This window comes from Chanodichthys erythropterus, chromosome 1 (genome assembly GCF_024489055.1).
Source record: "Chanodichthys erythropterus isolate Z2021 chromosome 1, ASM2448905v1, whole genome shotgun sequence".
NCBI lineage: Eukaryota > Metazoa > Chordata > Actinopteri > Cypriniformes > Xenocyprididae > Chanodichthys > Chanodichthys erythropterus.
Window position 1 is genome coordinate 4,985,748 of NC_090221.1, and position 20,818 is coordinate 5,006,565.

Below are 20,818 nucleotides of genomic sequence, written 5' to 3' on the forward strand. Positions count from 1 at the left end.
GACGGTGTGCGATTAAACTTACAAGAACAAATAAGGGCGCATTATCTCCAGACACTAGAAGACGTCATTTATAACTACACTGTAGACATTTTAAGGTCATGCAATATTTCTACAGATTTGTAATGGGCAAAACAATGAGAAAAGCTGCATTTCACACAGATGAATTTGTTTTCCCTGAAAGTGACTATTAATACTGATAGTGCTTCTGTGGCTTTTAGCCTTTGAGCTTCATATACTAAATGCACGACATAACCTTCCCCACTCACACGGGACCTTTGATCCGTTTTGTTGCCTAGAACATGACCTCCTCACAGCTGCCGTAGTCACTCTCCACCATGTCTGAGCCAGCATAACTGCGAGATGTCCTTCTAGTAGATCCAGGCCGAGTGGATCCGCCGCTGTCCGCATATGAAGGCTGTGCAACGCTCAAACGCACACTGAGCCTCTTATAGCTGCTGGAGACGTTGTCCATGCTGCGAGTGTGCTGGGTAGGGTAGTAGCTTATGGCCGTGTACTCGTTAGGGCACTGAGAGCTAGGCAGCGGCAGACCGTCCGACCCCAAGAAGTCATCCAAGTTCTGATTGCTGTAACAAGGGGGTAATGGAGCGCGGCGGTCGGCGCGGTCCAGCGGGAAAGGGAAGCCTCCGAAACGAGAGTTCCTGCGCGACTCTGTGGCAGTAGTCGAGTAGGTGCTTTCTACGATGTCAAACTGGGGGAACTCTTGAACGGAGGGTCGGCCATAGTAGTCTGGGTCGGCTGGATACACTGTGAATGAGAATTATACATTGTTTATTTCTTCTTTTAGATATGGGTTTCACTTCGGTTCAGCAGTTGAGTCTATGTCAACAAGTAGGACGACATGAGTATTTGAAGTTTTACTTGTTTGTTACAGGTGTTCTAGTGATCTACCAATACTAAAATTCGGTCTGAAACTTATTATTTTCATGTTATGGTCAATACACTTCTGTTCAAAAGTTTGGGCAAATAAGATATTTTTAAATATTTTTGAAAGACGTTTCTTATGCTCTCCAATACTGCATTTATTTGATCAATTCTATAGTAAAAACAATAACACTGTGAAATATTATTGATATTTAAAAGAACTGTTTTCTGTTGTAATATATTTTAAAAATGTAATTTATTCCAGTGATCAAAGCTGAATTTTCAGCATCATCACTCCAGTCTTCAGTGTCACATGATCCTTCAGAAATCATTCTAATATGCTGATTTGCTGCTCAAGAAACATTTATTATCATGTTTATGTTTTTTTTTTTAGGATTATTTGATGAATAGAAAGTTCAAAAGAACAGCATTTATCTGAAATATAAAGCTTTTGTAACATTATCGCTGCCATTTAAATGTTTGGGGTCAGTAAGAGGTTTTTTTTTTGGTAAAGAAATTAATACTTTTATTCAGCAAGGATGCATTAAATTGATCAAAAGTGACAGTAAAGACATTTATAACATTGCAAAAGCTTTATATTTCAGATAAATTCTGTTCTTTTGAACTTTCTATTCATCAAATAATCCTAAAAAAATTGTACACAACTATTTTCAACTTTGATAATAATAATAAATGTTTCTTGAGCAGCAAATCAGCTTATTAGAATTAGAATTATAGCAGCATATTAGAATGATTTCTGAAGGATCATGTGACACTGAAGACTGGAGTAATGATGCTTAACCAACAGAAATAAATTGCATTTTATGATGTATTCAAATAGAAAACAGTTATTTTAAATTGTAAAAATATTTAACAATATTACCATTTTTTGTTGTATTTTGGATCAAATAAATGAAGCCTTGGTGAGCAGAAGAGACTTATTTTAAAAACATCATACACACACACACACACACACATTATATATATATATATATACAGACACATACTGTATATTACATATTACAATTTTGAAAAATGGAGAAAAAAAAACAGTCATTGTAAATGCTAGTGGTACGGTACCAATATATTGTGCAATATAATGGCAAGAGCAGAACAAAATTCCTCTCAATGCTGTGTGGCATTCAGTTTATATATGAAACCAAATACCTAATATATATACCCAAATATATGAAACTAATAAAGAGTGGGATATGACAGTTTTTTGCACTGTTTATTATCACAGTTATGGTGATCTACTCATGCACTTTCCACAGCGGTGGAGGACAGTATATGAGTCAAGTGTAAAAATTATTACTTTTAACATGTTCTTTAATTCTCAGCTGCTTTTTAAATGCTTGAATGTTAAGTGCGCAAAATGTCCTTGAGATTTCAATATGTCCAACTTTAAATGTGATATTTACAGTTTTTGAGCCATAGCTTTTAAGGAGAGCTTTTCATGGAGAAAGTGCTCAGTGCTGCAGCAAACAGAAGATATAATTGAATACGACCCGCACATGCTTTTTCCATTGACCTGCACAAGCACGCACAGCTATTTGTCCTCCACTTCTCTCATCTTTCATGATGTGACTAAATTCCAAATGAAGTGAAGTGCCTGTAAAAGCTGGGAAAATAATAAATAAAACTCAAGTTCTCACCTTCGTAGTCGTGCTCCCAATTATTTTTCATAATAGAGTCGTTATCAGAGCTGGTGGAGGGTGGAGGAGGTAGATTGGGGGCCACGCTGCAAATCACAGGACCCTGAGGCCTCTGAGACCGGGGTCCCACCTGAGGGCCGAGCTCCCGCTGTTCACGAGGCTTCAGTGATCGGAAAGGACTGTTCTCCAGATCACCTACGGAGCCAATCAGGTTGTTGATCTCCATGGGAGAGCTGATCTCAGTTTCTTTCATCATGCTTTTAGGTAAAGTCGGGAAGTAACCGTTGGAGTCTTGCACGCAGCCGGACTTGTGCTTCTTTTTGCTGACGTAGCGTTTTCGGAAACACACGAAGGCCACAACGAGGAGGACAAGCCCCAATATGCCTGCGCAGATCTCTGCGATTTCAACATAAGGAGGGGATGTGGTGGTGCGCTCACAGTGGATCGAGTTCTGCGCTATCGAACAGGAGAAACCATCCAGACATGGATTTGGAGTGCACGCAGTCTGACATCTGCAAAGAGAAGATGTATGAATGATCTAGATACTCTCAAACTCAGATACCACAGCTCTGAATTACCATTCACACGCCATCCCATATGTCATTTATGGATTAGCAGAAATGATTATCTTCCTCATTCTACATTGTAAAAAATCTAAAGTTGAGAAAACTTAAAAATCTTCTGAAGTTTGTTGCCTTAAATTTTTGAGTTTTCTCAACTTGTATTCAGTTTATTCAACAAAAAGTTGAGAAAACTCAAAAATCTCCAACAAAAACAAGTTGAGAAAACTCAAAAATCTGCTGAAGTTTGTTGCCTTAAACTTTTAATTTTTCTCAACTTTTGATATTTTTATAGTGTATACGTCCAGTTTACCAGATAAATTTCTTTTAAATTTCCTTGATGTTTGCAAACAGTTATGTTATCCATCTAGCATCTGGGTGTTTTTGCACAACTCATTTTATCTGCAGACAAGAAGAGTTTTATCTTTTTCTTTTTTAAATGGTTCCATATATTTATCGGAGATATTTTTGTACTTTTGTTATTATACAATGCTACTGTTAAGACCAGTTTTTTAAAAGTAAAAATATATATATATATATATATATATATATATATATATAGCACCTAACATTATTTCATAACTAAACAGTGTTTGTAAAGTTTCCCGTTTTGGGCTGTACATAAACGTGTGACCAACATGGTGTTATGCTGTGATGCACACAGAGACAGACACACAGAAGGACATCTATTGATTGAAATTCTCACTCCATGACTAATTTGCTCAAGCTTTGTAGTTATATATGAACGAGGACAATCAATAATGCTTTAATTTGTTAACTCAAAGGCGAGTTACGGCTTGATGCCAAACGCACATATCACACATAACCTGTGTGGGCAAGGGTTCATGAACGAGATGAAGAGACAGAATGCACAAGTATTTATTTTCATGTAGATTAGTAGTACTTCTCAATGCCTTCACCAAGGACATGATATGCCTGTGTGGTTTCAAGAGCTCTGCTGTGTGAGTCTCACCTGTTTCCAGCAATTTGTGTGGAGCAGTTGCAGATGTACCCTTGATGATTTGGCATACACAATCCACCGGCACATGGCTGGGATGCACAAGGATCGTCCGGCAGCTTGCCGTTCTCACAGCGAGAGCCATAGTATAGCAATGGACAGCTACAGCGAAACCCTGGAGGACACATGTGAAAAAAAATGCATCTTATGCTTCAGAAAGAGTATTAGCCAAGATAACAAAGACATTTCCATAGGAACTTCTCTGTGCTGAGATCAAAATGTTGACAGACACTGGGGTATTGAGAGATCTTTTGGATGCAGATACAGTGGCTTTATTTCTATATCCGTGTAGTGTTGCTTAGATACTCCAAAGACATTCCAGCATTTTGGTTTGTTGTCTCTTACCAATGTGTTAAGGGACCTCTTAATATTCAAGAATGAATTCCACACTTCACAATTTTATAACATGAAACAGAGATGCAAACAAAGATGTGAAATATGTTAAGGAGTGAATAAATTTGCACCACTTTAGCACAATTTCACTACCCATCCAACCCGGCCAGGTTCTTGTACAGTATGTGCAAGTTTAGCACTGTGTCATGTGTATTAAAATTTACAATAATGTTTAATTCATTAACATTAGTTAAAGTAACTTACAATGATTTTTTTAAAGCATTTATTACTCTAGTGTTTATTAATGTTAATTTACACATTAATGTTAATTTATGAATATACATCATTTCCTGTTAATCTGATGTAAACGATGATTAAAGTCCCCCGTAGTCAATAATTTGAGAGGTTTGAGGTTTGAGTATCTTTTTTCACTGCAGTTTTAATGAGAAAATACTCATTAAATGGTGTTGACATATGAATTTGCACATGGTTTGTCTTAAAGCATATTAAAAACATCACAGAGACAAATAAACAACATTAAAATCTTGATTTTCACCTCAGCAGGACTTTAAAATGTACTGTAAAGTGTTACCAATTAATTATTTTGTATCATTTTCAGTGCAATTTGTATTTTATGTGTATTATATATATATATATTTTATATATATATAGTTTTATATGCGTTACTATTTTGGCAATAAAATGCATTTCATTTTACAGAGATTTTCTACTGTATCAGAAGCTACCAATGAGCAATAATTTCTTACAGCATTTATTAATCTAGGTTAATGTTAATTTATAAATAGACTATTGTTCACTGTTAATTAATGATTATTCATAATAGATTAATGTTAAACTTGAAATGTTAAAAATTCATTTTTTTTTAGAAATAAACATTAAGCTAGATTAATAACAATATTAAAAAGTGATGTTTATCATTAGTTTAAGATACTAAATGCATTAAATAATGTTAACCAAGTGTTACCAATGAATTTATTTTTATTAACCTTTTCCGTTTTTATTATTTCTATAGTACTATTTAACATCTATAAAATGTCTATAAAATCTATGTATGTATATTTTCTAGTGATCATGGCAGTAGTAATTCATCATATGCTGATTAAATGATGCAGCATTATAATCATCCATATCAAAACTTGTGGTGTAGACAAGCAAGATGGGAAGCAATGTTGTGCAAATGGCATACAGATTTGGTGACCGAATTTGCATTTCTTATTTTATAACTCAGTAGGTAAAACAATGTAGATAATGAGTGCAAATATTCCCCCCTAAGAGTAACTGCTTTCCCACCTCCAATGGAGTCTTCCTCACAAGTGCCTCCGTTCTCACAAGGATTACTGGCACAGATCGTCACATCAGAGCAGCACTGGTAGATCCCAAAGTGTCTGCCAGACTGCAGGCCAGTTTCTGTCACCCCCTCCTTTCCTCTCACTGCTTCTCCATTGAAATGTAAGCTCTCCAAACAGCCCGTGAAGCCCAGTCGCTCTGCATCTGTGCTGGGATCAGAGCTGGCCAGCACTAGAGCCCCACCGGACTGAGTGAGCATGCAGGGTTGTGGCAGAACGACAGAGTTGGAGTGGCTGGAATCAATGGTCAGTCTAAGGGTTGTGCCATTGACCTCCAGAGAGACGTCATGCCAGCGGCCATCAGCCACAGGGTGGTTTGCCACCTGCATACTGGCAGGACGCATGTTGCCACAGCTATATCTGAGCCACAGCTCCTTGTCCACCAGCTAGAAACACAAACACAAAAGGGTCAACGACATATAACAGTATTCATGATGATGAACAGGACAAAATCTAGTTTAAAACACAAGACAAGTTTTGCCAGGTTGAATGAAAATTCTTCATTATGGTATTATCGTTATGATCATCATTTTATAACAAAAAATAAAAATGGGTAAAACTTTAGTTTAGGGTCCAATTCCCACTATTAAAAGGATTAGTCCACTTTCAAATAAAATTTTCCTGTTAATTTATTCACCCCCATGTCATCCAAGATGTTCATGTCTTTCTTTCTTCAGTCAAAAAGAAATGAAGGTTTTTGATGAAAACATTCCAGTATTATTCTCCTTATAGTGGACTTCAATGGCCTCCAAACGGTTGAAGGTCAAAATAAGTTTCAGTGCTGCTTCAAAGAGCTTTAAACGATACCAGACGAGGAATAAGTGTCTTATCTAGTGAAATGATCGGTCATTTTCGAAAAAAATACAACTGTATATGCTTTATAAACACAAATGATCGCCTTGCACGTGCTTCCGCTTTCTGTATTCTTCAAAAAGTTTACGCTGTAGAATAATCCTGGAATGTTTTCATCAAAAACCTCAATTTCTTTTCGACTGAAGAAAGAAAGACATGAACATCATGACATGGGGGTGAGTAAATTATCAAGAAAATTTTATTTTAAAAGTGAACTAATCCTTTAACTTGCTTATGAGCATACATATTATTAGGATATTGGCAGTACTTATAAAGCAGTTATTAATGCCTTATTCTGCAAGATAATTTTCTACATCCATAATCTTACCCAATAAACTTAACTACCTTACTAACTATTAATAAACAGTAATTAGGAGTTCATATATGCAAAAGTCATTGTTAATAGTTAGTTAATAGTCAATTCAATTTTGATTTAATATTATTTTAATTTATTTTAAAATTAATTAAAGGCAAATGTTTAACCAAATGAAATGGAGGTTCAACAAAAAAAAAATCTACAAAAATAGACTTTGTTTGTAGAGAGAGTGTTACACTTTTCAATAACAATTTTCTGTCGCTAATCACTATTGTGCGTTAGAAATCAGGAATGGTGAGAGAACATTGTACTTGGTACATTTTTCATCTTCAAACCAAACTTGGGCCTTCAGCTGAAAAAGCTGGCTGGAGAGCTTTCTATAATGTTTATGCATTAGGTCAGTAGGTGGAGAGTAGATGGTCTTTTGTGTCTGTTTGAACACATGAGCATCTACACTAAGAAAGCAATCTGGTCTAATGCGTTTTTGACTACCGCTTGAAGTGTTCAAAAGTGGACATTTTCAAAACGTTTCACACCACCTTTACACCTGTATTTAGCGTTGTCCATTTGTGATCATAAGGCATCTTAATACCAGGTAGAAACAGGGCCAAAGTTAGTAGAATATCTAAAGTGGTCTATCAGAATAAAGTATAACCCATTTTCTTCTAAAGCTTAAAGTCTGAAGCTTTTCACATGCACTGTATGTATGAATTGCATTTTGAATGTATTTTTGAACAGATTATTTAAAGAAAAAAATAGTGTCACCTCATTGACCCCCATAAAACCTTCAGTCTGGCATGGAAGAAAATATTTGAACACCAAAGAAGTACACAATTCACACTTATTAGCTTTAGCCTGATGTCTCCGGCTTGAATAAAGTTACATATTTATGGACTGTGCTCAGGTTGCTGAAAAGCCAGCAATGCTCTTGCTGAGATAAGTTACACAGCTTGTGTTTTTGCACAGTTGGAAGCGTGTGCTCTCTGCACTCACTCTGTGGGAGATAAGAAGCCCTTTGAGCGTTGAAGGTAGTTGCGAAAGACAGCTCTCGCGGGAGAACACAGTTAGTTCTTGTTCAAACGCACCGACAACCTTGTGATGCAAAGCCACAGTGCAATCAACACGCTGACACCATGCCTCCTCAACGCTGCACCCACAAATAATGGATCGCTCACATATGCATGTTCTGTGCATTAAAAAAACATAGCTTGTATGTGCACTTCACATTTGAAAGTATTACATTGATGCTGAGAGTATGCATTATTAAGCATCATCTCCTTCACGCCAGCCTCTTAATTGCTGCGGCAGAATCTTCAGAGAGTTTTGCGAAGTGAGAAGTGAGCACAGAGCCTTTTGCTCTGATCTGATACCAGTCCGCCCATGGGTTTTGCTCATTTGCTTTCATTGGACAGAGCTGCTGTTTGATTTTGCTGTGCTGGGCCGAGCTGAGTGTGCAGTGGTGGTGGTGGTGGTGAGATGAGCACTAAAAAGGAAGAAAAACTTTTCCCAGGAGGACTCATCGAGGGTGAATGTTCGATACCAGTTTCGGTTCCTTGAGGGCAATGCTGAGTTTGACAGGTAAGAAGGTTGTTTATCCACCAGAGGCCACATCAAAAAAAAAAAATAAATAAATAAATATATATATATATAGCACATGATCTCGCTCTGTTTGTAAAATGGCCACAAAACATCAGCTAACTAAACATTTATGGTCAAGCAAGCAAAGGAAAGTATCATTAAAAGGAAGTAATATTCCCTCCCAACCTATTCATCTTGAGAGAAGATAATGAAATTCTGCTGATAGTTAAACTAACTATTATTTTACACAATATTATATTATACATTTCTCTGGATTATTTGATCCTGATTGGTCTATCGTGACATTCTGTGTTCAAATAAAAAGAATTTCATTTCAAATCAATATTAGATTTCCATTCATTTATGTATTTGGCCAGCAGCCGAGTAATAAGTGAGGTAAATAAACCTTATGGATAATATAAGCATTCTGATCATCCTGTACACAGTCATACTGCCTGAATGTATATTATCCCTCACTTAATGTATGGATGGATGAAAGTTCTGTTTTAAAATGTATCTGCTTTATAGTCCACTGCCTTTAAAGGCAGAATCCTGTTCAAGATGGCGGCAACTCAATATATACAAATAGAATAATTTACAGGGTTAACAAGTTTTGATACTTTTTAGTAGTGAATGACTGATTTGCTTTTGTATGAAAGTATATATACTAGTTTGGGGTCAGTAAGATTTTTGAATGTTTTTGAAAGAAGTTTTCTATTTTAATATATTTAGAAAAATAATTTAGCCCCGTGATGGCAAAGCTGAATTTTCAGCATCATTACTCCAGGCTTCAGTGTCACATGATCCTTCAGAAATCATTCTATTATGCTGATTTGCTGCTCAAGAAACATTTCTATGTTGAAAACAGTTGTGCTGCTTCATATTTAATACACGTATTTACTGTCACTTATGATCAATTTCATGCATCCTTGCTGAAATAATGTATTAATTTCTTTCTATAAAACCTTACTAACCCCAAACTTTTGAATGGCATAGTGTCCCTGACAGCAACATAGGGTCGGCCCAGATCTGACCCACATCTGGTCCGCGTGTAATCCACATGTACCAGATCTGGGCCACACTATGTTGGTGTCTGGGATGTACACAGATCAGCCAAAACATTATCACCACCTGCCTACTATGCTGTTGGTCCGCCACCTGCCCGACCCCCCAAGGCATGGACTCCACAAGACCCCTGAAGGTGTCCTGTGGTATCAGGCACCAAAGCCACTGGCAGCAGATCTTTCCAGTCCTGTAGGTTATGAGGTGGAGCCATCATGGATCAAACTTGTGGGTCCAGCACATCCCACAGATGCTCAATTGGTTTGAGATTTGGGCAATTTTGAGGCCAAGTCAACTCAAACCATTCCTGAGCAATGTGTGCAAGTGTGCATTATCCTGCTGAAAGAGGCAACTTCCACCAGGGAACTCCATTGTCATGAAGAGGGCAAACGTGGTCTGCGACAATGTTTTGGGTAGGTGGCACATGTCAAATTTACATCTAAATGAATGGCCAGACCCAGGGTTTCCAAGCAGAAACTAGCTCCACCAGTCATTTCACGGTGATCCTGGTGCCATCACTCCCCAGGTAAACGACACACATGTACACAGCCGTCAATGTGATGTAAAAGAAAACAGTACTCATTGGACCAGGCGACCTTCTTCCATTGCTCTAAGGTTCAGTTCAGATGCTCGCATGCCCACTGTAGGTGCTTTCAACAGGGGTCATCTAGACACTCTGATTGGTGTCTTGATACACCGTGTGTGGTGACAAATTCCTCCCATAACCATTATTAAAATTTTGTGACCTTCTGTTGGCTCGGACTAGACGGGATAGCCTTCGTTGCCTTTGTGCATCGTCGCCGGTTTGTGGTTTGCCCCTCCTCAGACCACTGTTGGTAAATTCTCACCACCGCTGACTGGGAGCAACCCACAATCCTTGCCATTTCAGAGATACAATAACCCAGTTGCCTTGCCATAACAATTTGGCCCTCGTCAAAGTAGCTAAGGTCTTTATTCCTGCCCATTTCTCCTGCATCCAACCTGTTGATTACGAAAACTGATTGTTTGCTTACCATCTAATCTTTCCAGACTTTAATATGTGGCCTTGTTAGGAGATGATCAATGATATTCTCTTCACCTGCGTCTGATCAAAATGTTTTGGCTCATCACTGTATACATTTATAAATAAATCTAAATCTCTATCTGCCATCTTGGATAAAATGCTGCCTTAGAATTAGCACTTTTTGCTCCCTACTGTTTGGAAGAGTCTTGGCAATTGGGATCGTGCCTGTGATGCCTTTCAAGGCTGTCTAGGAAGGTTTCGTAACAGACCTCCTGATGTGAGTCCAGTTAGAAGAAAAACCTAATTATTGCGATCAATGCCCCCATGCTCGGACTCCTCACTGCATTAAAGGTTATCAGTTCCACCGTATCTACCCCGCAACAGATCTTGTTTCTCTTAATAATGTTAGATCAGAGCTGTCAGTATTCATAAATGCTACAGCTGCTTAACTGACAAGTCACCTTTTCTTCTCTTTCTCTTGTCAGAGATGGCATGGCTTAAATAGGCTCAATTTCCATTAGAAAGTAATTACTTAAAAGGTAAGAAAATGTAAAAACTTAGGAGTAGGGCAGAGTTGATTTGTTGAGAAGTTCCCAAACATAAGCTGTCGCTCCTTTCAAATTAAATGATTGATAAGATGTGGTATTTGCTGTGATGCACCAGAATGTTAATTCTCCAGAGAGACACATAAATTATGTGAATGCCCTAAAGATTTCTTGAATGACCATGTTTAACAATTCCTTTTGAAGCCCCTATGCAACAATGAAATGGTCCAGCTTGCCAAGTTTCAAAACCCAGAGGTAAAGCTTTGAAAAATGGAGAGTGCACTTTTGATGTTGCAAGCCTCTTAAATTGAATATTCAATTATGGCACATAAATGAGGCGTCCTCCGGGAGAGATAAATGATTTTGAAGCAGAGTTTGCTGTTTTAAGTCATGCTTTCCACTTTCTTTATATTACTCACAATACATAGAACATTTCTTTTGTGTAGTACCTACCTTCAAAGCTGCTTTAGGCGTTTTAAATAAACAAATACGCATAGCTTCCTCACTGTGCCTCTGAGTCAAAGGAGGAGAGCAGTCAACCATGAATTCATCATAACACTCATTTCAGAAAGGCAAGCTGATTTATCACTGATGTGCTCAAAGAGTGGGATGAAAGTTCTTTACTTCCCTTATGGAATGCGCTTTTGAATATTAACATGTTTAATGAGAACAAACAAGCTTCTATTGCAAACATTTGGACGTTTTATTTGTCAAGGGGTGGAGTGACGTTTCCTGTGATCATTCTATTATTATCTGGATGGCTGAATTTTCTTTGTATTTCAGATTTGTGCTTGCATATCATACACTCAAAGTAAGCTTTTTGTGCAAGAACGAGACAGAATGATTTAAATATTCTTTTGTCAATGTGTTTGAAAAATGTCGTACCTCTAACGTCCCCCAGTCAGAGGCATTGGTGGACATCACTGTGCCCTCTACAGCAGATGTCTTGAGTCGGAAAGACAGATGGAAGTTCTCTCTGCCATCTTCTATCTGATAGAGGTATTTTAGATAACCCTTGCCGTCAAATCTCACAGCCGATTCTGCAATGCAGGAAGCATAAATAGTAAGTATATTTGGCAAAATGTGCTGCAGCTGTCCACTTCCTGTTGAAAATAATTATTGGCATCAAGTTAAACAGACCTACCATTATCTCACTAAAAAATTGATTTAATGCTTTAAATCTTAATCGTTTTTACTCCTATTTTAAAGGAATATTTCACCAAAAACTGAAAATACTGTATTCTTTACAAACACTACCATTCAAAAGGTTTTTTTTTTTTTTTTTTTTAAGATATTAACACATGTTGTCAGCAAGGATGCATTTAACTGAAATGTAAAATGTTACAAAAGATTTCCATTTCAAATAAATGCTGTTCTTTTGAACTTTTGATTCATAAAAGAATCCTGAAAAAAAAAAAAAAAAGTGTGTCATGGTTTCCACAAAAGTATTAAGCAGCAAAACTGTTTTCAATATTGATAATAAAAAGAAATGTTTCTTGAGCACCAAATCATCATATTAAAATGATTTCTGAAGGACATTGTAACACTGAAGACTGGAGTAATGATGCTGAAAATTCAGCTTTGAATCACAGGAATAAATTACATTTTAAAATATATTAAAATAGAAAACAGTTATTTGATATTGTAATAGTATTTCACAATATTACTGTTTTTACAGTATTTTTGATCACATAAATGCAGCCTTGGTCAGCATAAGAGACTTCTTTTCTTCAAAATTAAATCACACTGATGCCAAACCATTGAACGGTAGTGTATGTGAAACACAAAACAATGAAAGCACATAGTGACCAGGAGCTGTCAAGAGAACAATTAGGTCAAAAGAACAATAAAAGTATCAATGTAAATACAAAATTACTGTATATGCCATTTTGTTATCTCCTAGTGTTTTTGTAATCAATAATGACTTGCAATCATTATTGTAAATATAATGCGTCACAACGCATTACACTTGATGTCAATGATGAGATCAGTTGGTTCTTACATGCCTCATGTCATGTCTCATGTCGCACAATGAGCATGCACAAATGAGATTGAAGAGGGAACGATGTTTTGTGAACAGCAACTTTTTTTAAATCTTTTTTATTCCCCTCCAAGAAATTTATCATATAGCTTCAGACACCTTGGAGTATAATGATAATAATAAATAATTAATAATAATAATAATAATAAATAATAAATAATAAAGTCATATTGGTTCTCCACCTTTTTGACTCCAAAGCCCCCCAGTGTCCACAAAAAATATTCAAATGCCCATGACTTTTCCAGTCGTTCATGATTTACTAGATAAGGATTAAAGATAAAGATTTAAAAAATATATTTTTACCAGATAAAATATTTTAGAGTTTGACATAACTAGAAGAATGTATATTCATTAAAGAATTTACCCATGATGTTTAAAGATTTCATTAATTTACATGACTTTTCTAGGACTAGAAATATTTTATCATATTTTTGTTTTCCAAGACTTCCAAGAATCCTATTTTTTCAAAGACAAAAACAGTTGTTGAGGTGGTGAATTATAAGAAATATCTATTTGTTTAACTTGTTTTAGAGCTTGTTTTGTCTTATTTTAAATAATTTTAAATAGAGATATCCGATTATTCAGAGTGACATCTGCCGATAACAATACCGATAGTTTGGGGGTTCTGCCTTTTATACCTTCTTTTAAATGAATGATAATTTCATTATAATTAATAATCAATCATTATATTTTTAATTATTATATTTTGAAAGAAATGCAAATAAAAACTTTATTCTCTCCATTTCATCAACTTGTTTCAAAGTAACTGGTATTAGTTATAAACAAACACATTTCTCAAATTAATATTAACACACATTAACTCAATTCTGAAGATTAAATTAATATTTCTTATCTTTCTGAATGTTATTAATTCGTATAATTACTATTAATATTGAACATCCAACAGGTTTCTTAGCATTTTTTTTACACAGAGAACAAATTCAGTGCATTTTCCTGCCCTCTTTTGATTAATAGGATATATCGGACCTGACTATCGGCTGTTTTTAAACTATATATAAAATTTGCTTTTATCGGCCGATACCGATTCTTGGCCAATACATCAGTGCATCTCTAATTTTAAGTCATCTTGAGGTTTCCTTGTGGCATCCTGATTGAGAACCACAGATATAGACTATTGCTTTTTGTCCTTACTGGAGCTTGAAAGCCCCGGGTCACAATATGTTTTGTTTCATGAAAAGGTGGAGCTTGAAATATCTGCTTCCTTTTGTGTTTTGATTTTAGAATGACATGAAGGGGAATTTCATTTTGCGAGAAATGTCCTTTTAAGGCAAAACCCATAGCAGTCAAAATAAGGGTGAGAAGCTAGATAATATTCAAGGCCTCTGGGCTTATCCTCAGTGGAATGCAGAAGAAGACGCCGGTGGTCTGCCTACCGTTGCAGGAGCACACGCTCTCCCAGCTGTGCTGCGGGGTGATGAAGTTGGCCCGTGCTGTGGCGTAGTTACTCATTCTCCCCTGCCTCATCACTACTGCATTCCTGCAACCCCGGGGTGGGCAACCAGCACCCACACAACCATCATGCTTCAGTCCCAAGACATTCAAACCTAATGTATCTTCTACATTCGAAAGGACCCCAGTCAGGCGCTGAACAGGCACCGGCTGGACAGAGCCATCCTGAGCTCGACGAACCAGCAGTACCTCCATGTTGACGGAGTTTGGCTGCTGTTGCAAGCTGGCGATGTGCAGCTCTTGTCTGGGTATGTTTAGCTCCAAGCCCAGGCTTCGCTGGAGGCCTCTCCAGTGATCGGACACAAACTCTTCAGCCGAAAGTCCAGCCAACTGCAACGTGAAACCCTGATCCAGATCATGATGAGCTCCAGCCCAAACGTGGACCTTCACTCCAGTCCAGATGCTAAATTTCCCATCGGACACGCTCACATTCAAGTGGTACAGGCCTGGCTGCAGGTCCTTTTCCACCACAATCTTTCCATCCACTTCATCCACAGAGAACAGGCCTCGGTCTGGGGCATCAGAGACCAGTTTGTAAGTTAGGATGTCTTGGGGATCTTGGTCCGTAGCGTGCAGCTTGCCGATGACACGTTTGGAGAACGTCCCCCCAGCGGTGGTGATGAAAACCTCAAGTGGAGTCACAGTGGGTGGATATCGACTCTGCTCTGTGATGTTGATCTTCACCACGCATATAGAGGACAGTGGAGGGTGGCCGCTGTCAGTGACCTGCAGAGATGATATTTATGTGAAGTGTGAAAAAAACATTGCGACGTGTGAACAATACACTGACCTTTGAGGAGTCGCTTTAAATAATTTAAGATGGTGTGTTAAAATCAGTGGCCCACGGATAACAATGAAGTTTACAAACATATGTCAGCTTGTACTGCACCATACAAGTCTTATTCCATTTGAAGGAATGGTTCAATGAAAAATGAAAGATTCTGTCATCATTTATTCACTCTTATGTTGTTACAACGCCTGTACGACTTTTTTTTTTTTTCTTCTCTGGAAAACAGGAAGGAGAAATTTTGAAAAGTTCATGCAACTCTTTTCTTTATAATAACAGTGAAGGGGACCAGGGTTGAGCACCATTCAGAATTTGATTATTAAGAATGTTTTTCACTTTAAGAATTCCACACAATTTGAATTGAGGTAGCAAAATAGGATTTAGGATGCAATTCAAATTTGAATTAAAAATATAGGCAACACTTTATTACAGTGTCCTTATTACACATGTTAGATGTAGTTACTATAGTAATTACTATAAATGTGCATAATTACATGCAACTAACCCTAAACCACACCCTAATCCTAACCATATAAGTACATGTAGTTTATTATTATAACTCACTACTTAAATGCATAATTACACTGTAACACAGACACCTTAAATAATATAATATAATATAATATAATATAATATAATATAATATAATATAATATAATATAATATAATATAATATAATATAATATAATATAATATAATATAATATAATATAATATAATATAATATAATATAATATAATATAATTAATATAATACAAACTCGATTCCAAAAAAGTTGAGACACTGTACAAATTGTGAATAAAAAAGGAATGCAATAATTTACAAATCTCATAAACTTATATTTATTCACAATAGAATATAGATAACATATCAAATGTAGAAAGTGAGACATTCTGAAATGTCATGCCAAATATTGGCTCATTTTGGATTTCATGAGAGGTACACATTCCAAAAAAGTTGGGACAGTCGGGTTTGTATAATATAATATAATATAATATAATATAATATAATATAATATAATATAATATAATATAATATAATATAATATAATATAATATAATATAATATAATAAATATAATATAATATAATATAATATAATATAATATAATATAATATAATATAATATAATATAATATAATATAATATAATATAATATAATATAATATAATATAATAATAAAGGGCTGTCAGATCGATTAATCACGATTAATTGCATCTAACATAAAAGTTTGTGTTTATATAATATATGACACACACATACACACACACAATTCTTAAATGTTGAATTTTGACCAAAAGAAAACATCTTAAAGGTTGTTCTGTAACACCAAAAGTCTTCAAAGCCATATGGCGATATGCTGCTAGATATGTGTTAATCAATGTAACAAAACTATTATATGGCTTCTGAATGTTTGGAATAGTCCTGTTTTCTGTAGTTTTTAACAGCACCAATCTTTGTTCACTTTCATTATAAGAGAAAAAAACAGTATAAAAATCTGTCTAACATCTCCTTTTTGTGTTTCTCAGAAAAAATATAAGTACTCTGGCTTTAAGGTGCGGTAACATATGGTTGCTTTGCAAAATTTTGTGAAATTTACTCATTTCAGTATAGGAATCCACACGACTGTGAGTTTTGCATGTGGGCAGAAAAGTTCCCCATGCTCATTTTCAAGTTGAATTCACCATGCTGATCAACAGAAAGCTGCTTTATTCGAAAGTGACTTCTGTGTGAACTGTGCTTCATATATCGCTATGCTACTGACAAAAGACAATGGACCTGTTTTTTCCCACAAAATTCTTCTGAAATATTGCTGATGTTACCACACCTTTAGAACAACATAAGGATGAGTAAATTATGCCAGTCTTTCATTTCAAACTTAAAACAAGCATGTGTTGTAAACATGTGTTGTACTCATAACTGAAGTTAATGAATGAAATCTTTCACCTGGATTTTTAGCAGATGCTGAGGCTTTGTTCTTCTCCTCAGCGGGGAGGATACGGACAGCAGTCCTCCTTGGTCAATGTAAAAACTCCTCTCCTCATTTCCCGAGACAATATGGAAGGAGAAGGGAGGGCCGTTCTGAGGTGTATCTTTGTCTGTTACCAGCAGGTGCAGAATTCCACTGCCCACAGCCTCCCCTTCCTGTAAACAGAAAAACACCATTAATCAAGCCGCACATGCTTGGAAAATACCATGTGACTTTAAGGAAAGTTGTGGCTGTCCTTTCTTGAAATTAGATGAACACATAAATCCATTCTTTATTTTGATCAGGACGATTCTCACAAGTTTTACTGTATTCTACCGCTGTGGCAACAGAATGTGTTTTGGTGTCCAGAGACAAATCTTCAGAATTGTTGGAAAAGAACCAATCTGCCCTGAAGTTTGTATGTTTTTCTGTCATGGGACTCATTTTTTATGCAAACAAAAAAACAAATCTAAGTTTGAAGACAACCCAATTCTGTCGAAATGAAAATGTAGCAAGAACAGATGGTGATTTTTATCACTCAGCCTGCATTTTTCAGCAAAGTACTACCGATTGGATTGATGAATTTCTCGTCTCCCTTCAAGCTGGCACAACTGGAACATGTAATTGAAACAGAGTGCTTGGCTGGCAGATATGAGCCTAATTGTTACTGACCACCGACATGGTGCCAAATAGCCACTGCACTCTAAAGACACAGACACCTTGGGTGAGGTAAATGGGGTGTGAGAAATATTTCCAAGTCAGCAGAGTTGGCCCTATAATTAGAAGCAATGGATCCTGCTGACTCTGAAGGGGTAAACATGCTGGCGCAGAAAAAAATGCTATATTATGCATGGCTGATTGGCTCTTTAGCCTGAACTCTTGCCTTCCCCTGTGCCCATGTGTTGCTTAGAGCAGAAATGAGATGACAACTGTGTCCGAAACTTGAAAAAAAAAGCAGTATATGGAGGCATCTGGTTGGTTTTGGCCTTTGATGTCTCACAACAATATGTGTGATTCAGTGGCCAGTTGAAGGTTGGTGTCTTATTGAGGAGGTAAGAAGTAAATATTCATTTTTAACCTTTCTTAATTTCTTTTGCAAAATAAGCATTGTAATCATGAAATATTTGCTCGGTTATCACTGAAGCTCATTTGAATTTGTCCTAGATCATATGACATGATATTACGGTTTGATTTTTTATTTTATTTTATTTTTTGGATACCAACCAACTGTGCCTTGGAAGTGTCTGTCTGAAGAAAGAGAAGTCATTGACTAGTTGGGCAAGGAGGTTTTGCACGATGTGTGTGTTTTTACCTGAAGAACGAGGCTGTGATTGATCTGGGAGAACATCGGTGGGTTGTCGTTGACGTCAGATACGGTCACTGTCACCTGGACAGCAGAGGATAAAGGGGGACTGCCTTCATCAGCAGCTTGCACAGTTAATGAGTAGTGCGTTATCTGAAAGGCAAGGAACCATGTCAGAGGGATTATGAAGATATGAACATCATGGCATCAATAACAGCAGTCAAATATGCACAGTAGTGATTAAAATGTTCATCTGTGATATAAGAGGATATAACTAAATCCCTGATAAAACAAGTAAGTACGTGTTCTGGCTGGTGATTCAGGAGTGAAACTGAAACTCACCTCTTCCCTATCCAGCAGGGAGAGCACCGTTATGTGGCCGGTGCGAGGGTCGATGCTGAACTGCTGCTTTGGATCACCATTCACAATGGAATACATGATGAAGTTATTCGGAGGCCCGTCAAGGTCGATGGCAGTTACCTGAGACAGATGCAGAGTGAATTAAAGGAAGATTGCACACCTAAGTGATATATAAATCTGACAGCTACCACTTTAACGTTTCAAAAAGTTCATAAAGGGATTGTAAAACTAATCCATATGAATTTAGCGTTTTAGTCCAAATTTTCTGAAGAGACACAATCACTTTATATGATGAACAGATTGCATGTAGGCTTATATTCATATAAACATTCAACTCACACATTAGTTGTGTTAAAAGATAAGCGTGTTTTCTTGACCTGCGAGAACCAGTGAGGTTCCTTCTCATGTTACGCAGCACATTTGAGCTTCAGCAAGAACCAATGAGGTTCATTCTCGTGTAACGCAGCACGTTTGAGCTTCAGCAAGAACCAATGAGGTTCATTCTCGTGTTACACAGCACATTTGAGCTTCAGCAAGAACCAATGAGGTTCCTTCTCGTGTTACGCAGCACGTTTGAGCTTCAGAAAGAACCAATGAGGTTCATTCTCGTGTTATGCAGCACATTTGAGCTTCAGCAAGAACCAATGAGGTTCATTCTCGTGTTATGCAGCACATTTGAGTTTCAGCAAGAACCAATGAGGTTCATTCTCGTGTTATGCAGCACATTTGAGCTTCAGCAAGAACCAATGAGGTTCATTCTCGTGTTACGCAGCACGTTTGAGCTTCAGCAAGAACCAATGAGGTTCATTCTCGTGTTACACAGCACATTTGAGCTTCAGCAAGAACCAATGAGGTTCCTCCTCGTGTTACGCAGCACGTTTGAGCTTCAGAAAGAACCAATGAGGTTCATTCTCATGTTACACAACACGTTTGAGCTTCCTCAAGAACCAATGAGGTTCCTTCTCGTGTTATGCAGCATGTTTGAGCTTCAGCCAGAACCAATGTGGTTCATTCTCATGTTACACAGCACGTTTGAGCTTCCTCAAGAACCAATGAGGTTCATTCTCGTGTTATGCAGCACGTTTGAGCTTCAGCAAGAACCAATGAGGTTCCTTCTCGTGTTACACAGCACGTTTGAGCTTCAGCAAGAACCAATGAGGTTCCTTCTCGTGTTACACAGCACATTTGAGCTTCAGCAAGAACCAATGAGGTTCATTCTCGTGTTACACATCACGTTTGAGCTTCCTCAAGAACCAATGAGGTTCATTCTCATGTTACACAACACGTTTGAGCTTCCTCAAGAACCAATGAGGTTCCTTCTCGTGTTACACAACATGTTTGAGCTTCCTCAAGAACCAATGAGGTTCATTCTCATGTTACGCAGCACGTTTGAGCTTCCGCAAGAACCAATGAGGTTCATTCTCATGTTACGCAGCACGTTTGATCTTCAGCAAGAACCAATGAGGTTCATTCTCATGTTACGCAGCACATTTGAGCTTCAGCAAGAACCAATGAGGTTCATTCTCGCGTTACACAACACGTTTGAGCTTCCGCAAGAACCAATGAGGTTCATTCTCGTGTTACACATCACGTTTGAGCTTCAGCAAGAACCAATGAGGTTCCTTCTCGTGTTACGCAGCACGTTTGAGCTTCAGCAAGAACCAATGAGGTTCATTCTCGTGTTATGCAGCACGTTTGAGCTTCAGCAAGAACCAATGAG

General features: G+C 37.1%; 1 protein-coding gene across 1 annotated transcript in view; it reads right to left on the reverse strand.

The window, feature by feature from the left end:
- Window positions 1–247: 247 nt before the first annotated feature.
- The window catches only part of fat2 (FAT atypical cadherin 2), a 51,385-nt gene continuing 30,814 nt past the window's right edge, over window positions 248–20,818 (reverse strand). Inside the window, exons 15-23 of the mRNA XM_067367980.1 lie at window positions 19,081–19,218; window positions 18,748–18,891; window positions 17,414–17,611; window positions 14,607–15,408; window positions 12,057–12,211; window positions 5,760–6,201; window positions 4,071–4,230; window positions 2,538–3,049; window positions 248–765 (exon numbers count right to left, since the gene is read on the reverse strand). Coding sequence (XP_067224081.1) covers window positions 293–765; window positions 2,538–3,049; window positions 4,071–4,230; window positions 5,760–6,201; window positions 12,057–12,211; window positions 14,607–15,408; window positions 17,414–17,611; window positions 18,748–18,891; window positions 19,081–19,218 — 3,024 coding nt within the window. The 3' untranslated portion in view covers window positions 248–292. The remainder of the gene's footprint in view (window positions 766–2,537; window positions 3,050–4,070; window positions 4,231–5,759; window positions 6,202–12,056; window positions 12,212–14,606; window positions 15,409–17,413; window positions 17,612–18,747; window positions 18,892–19,080; window positions 19,219–20,818) is intronic.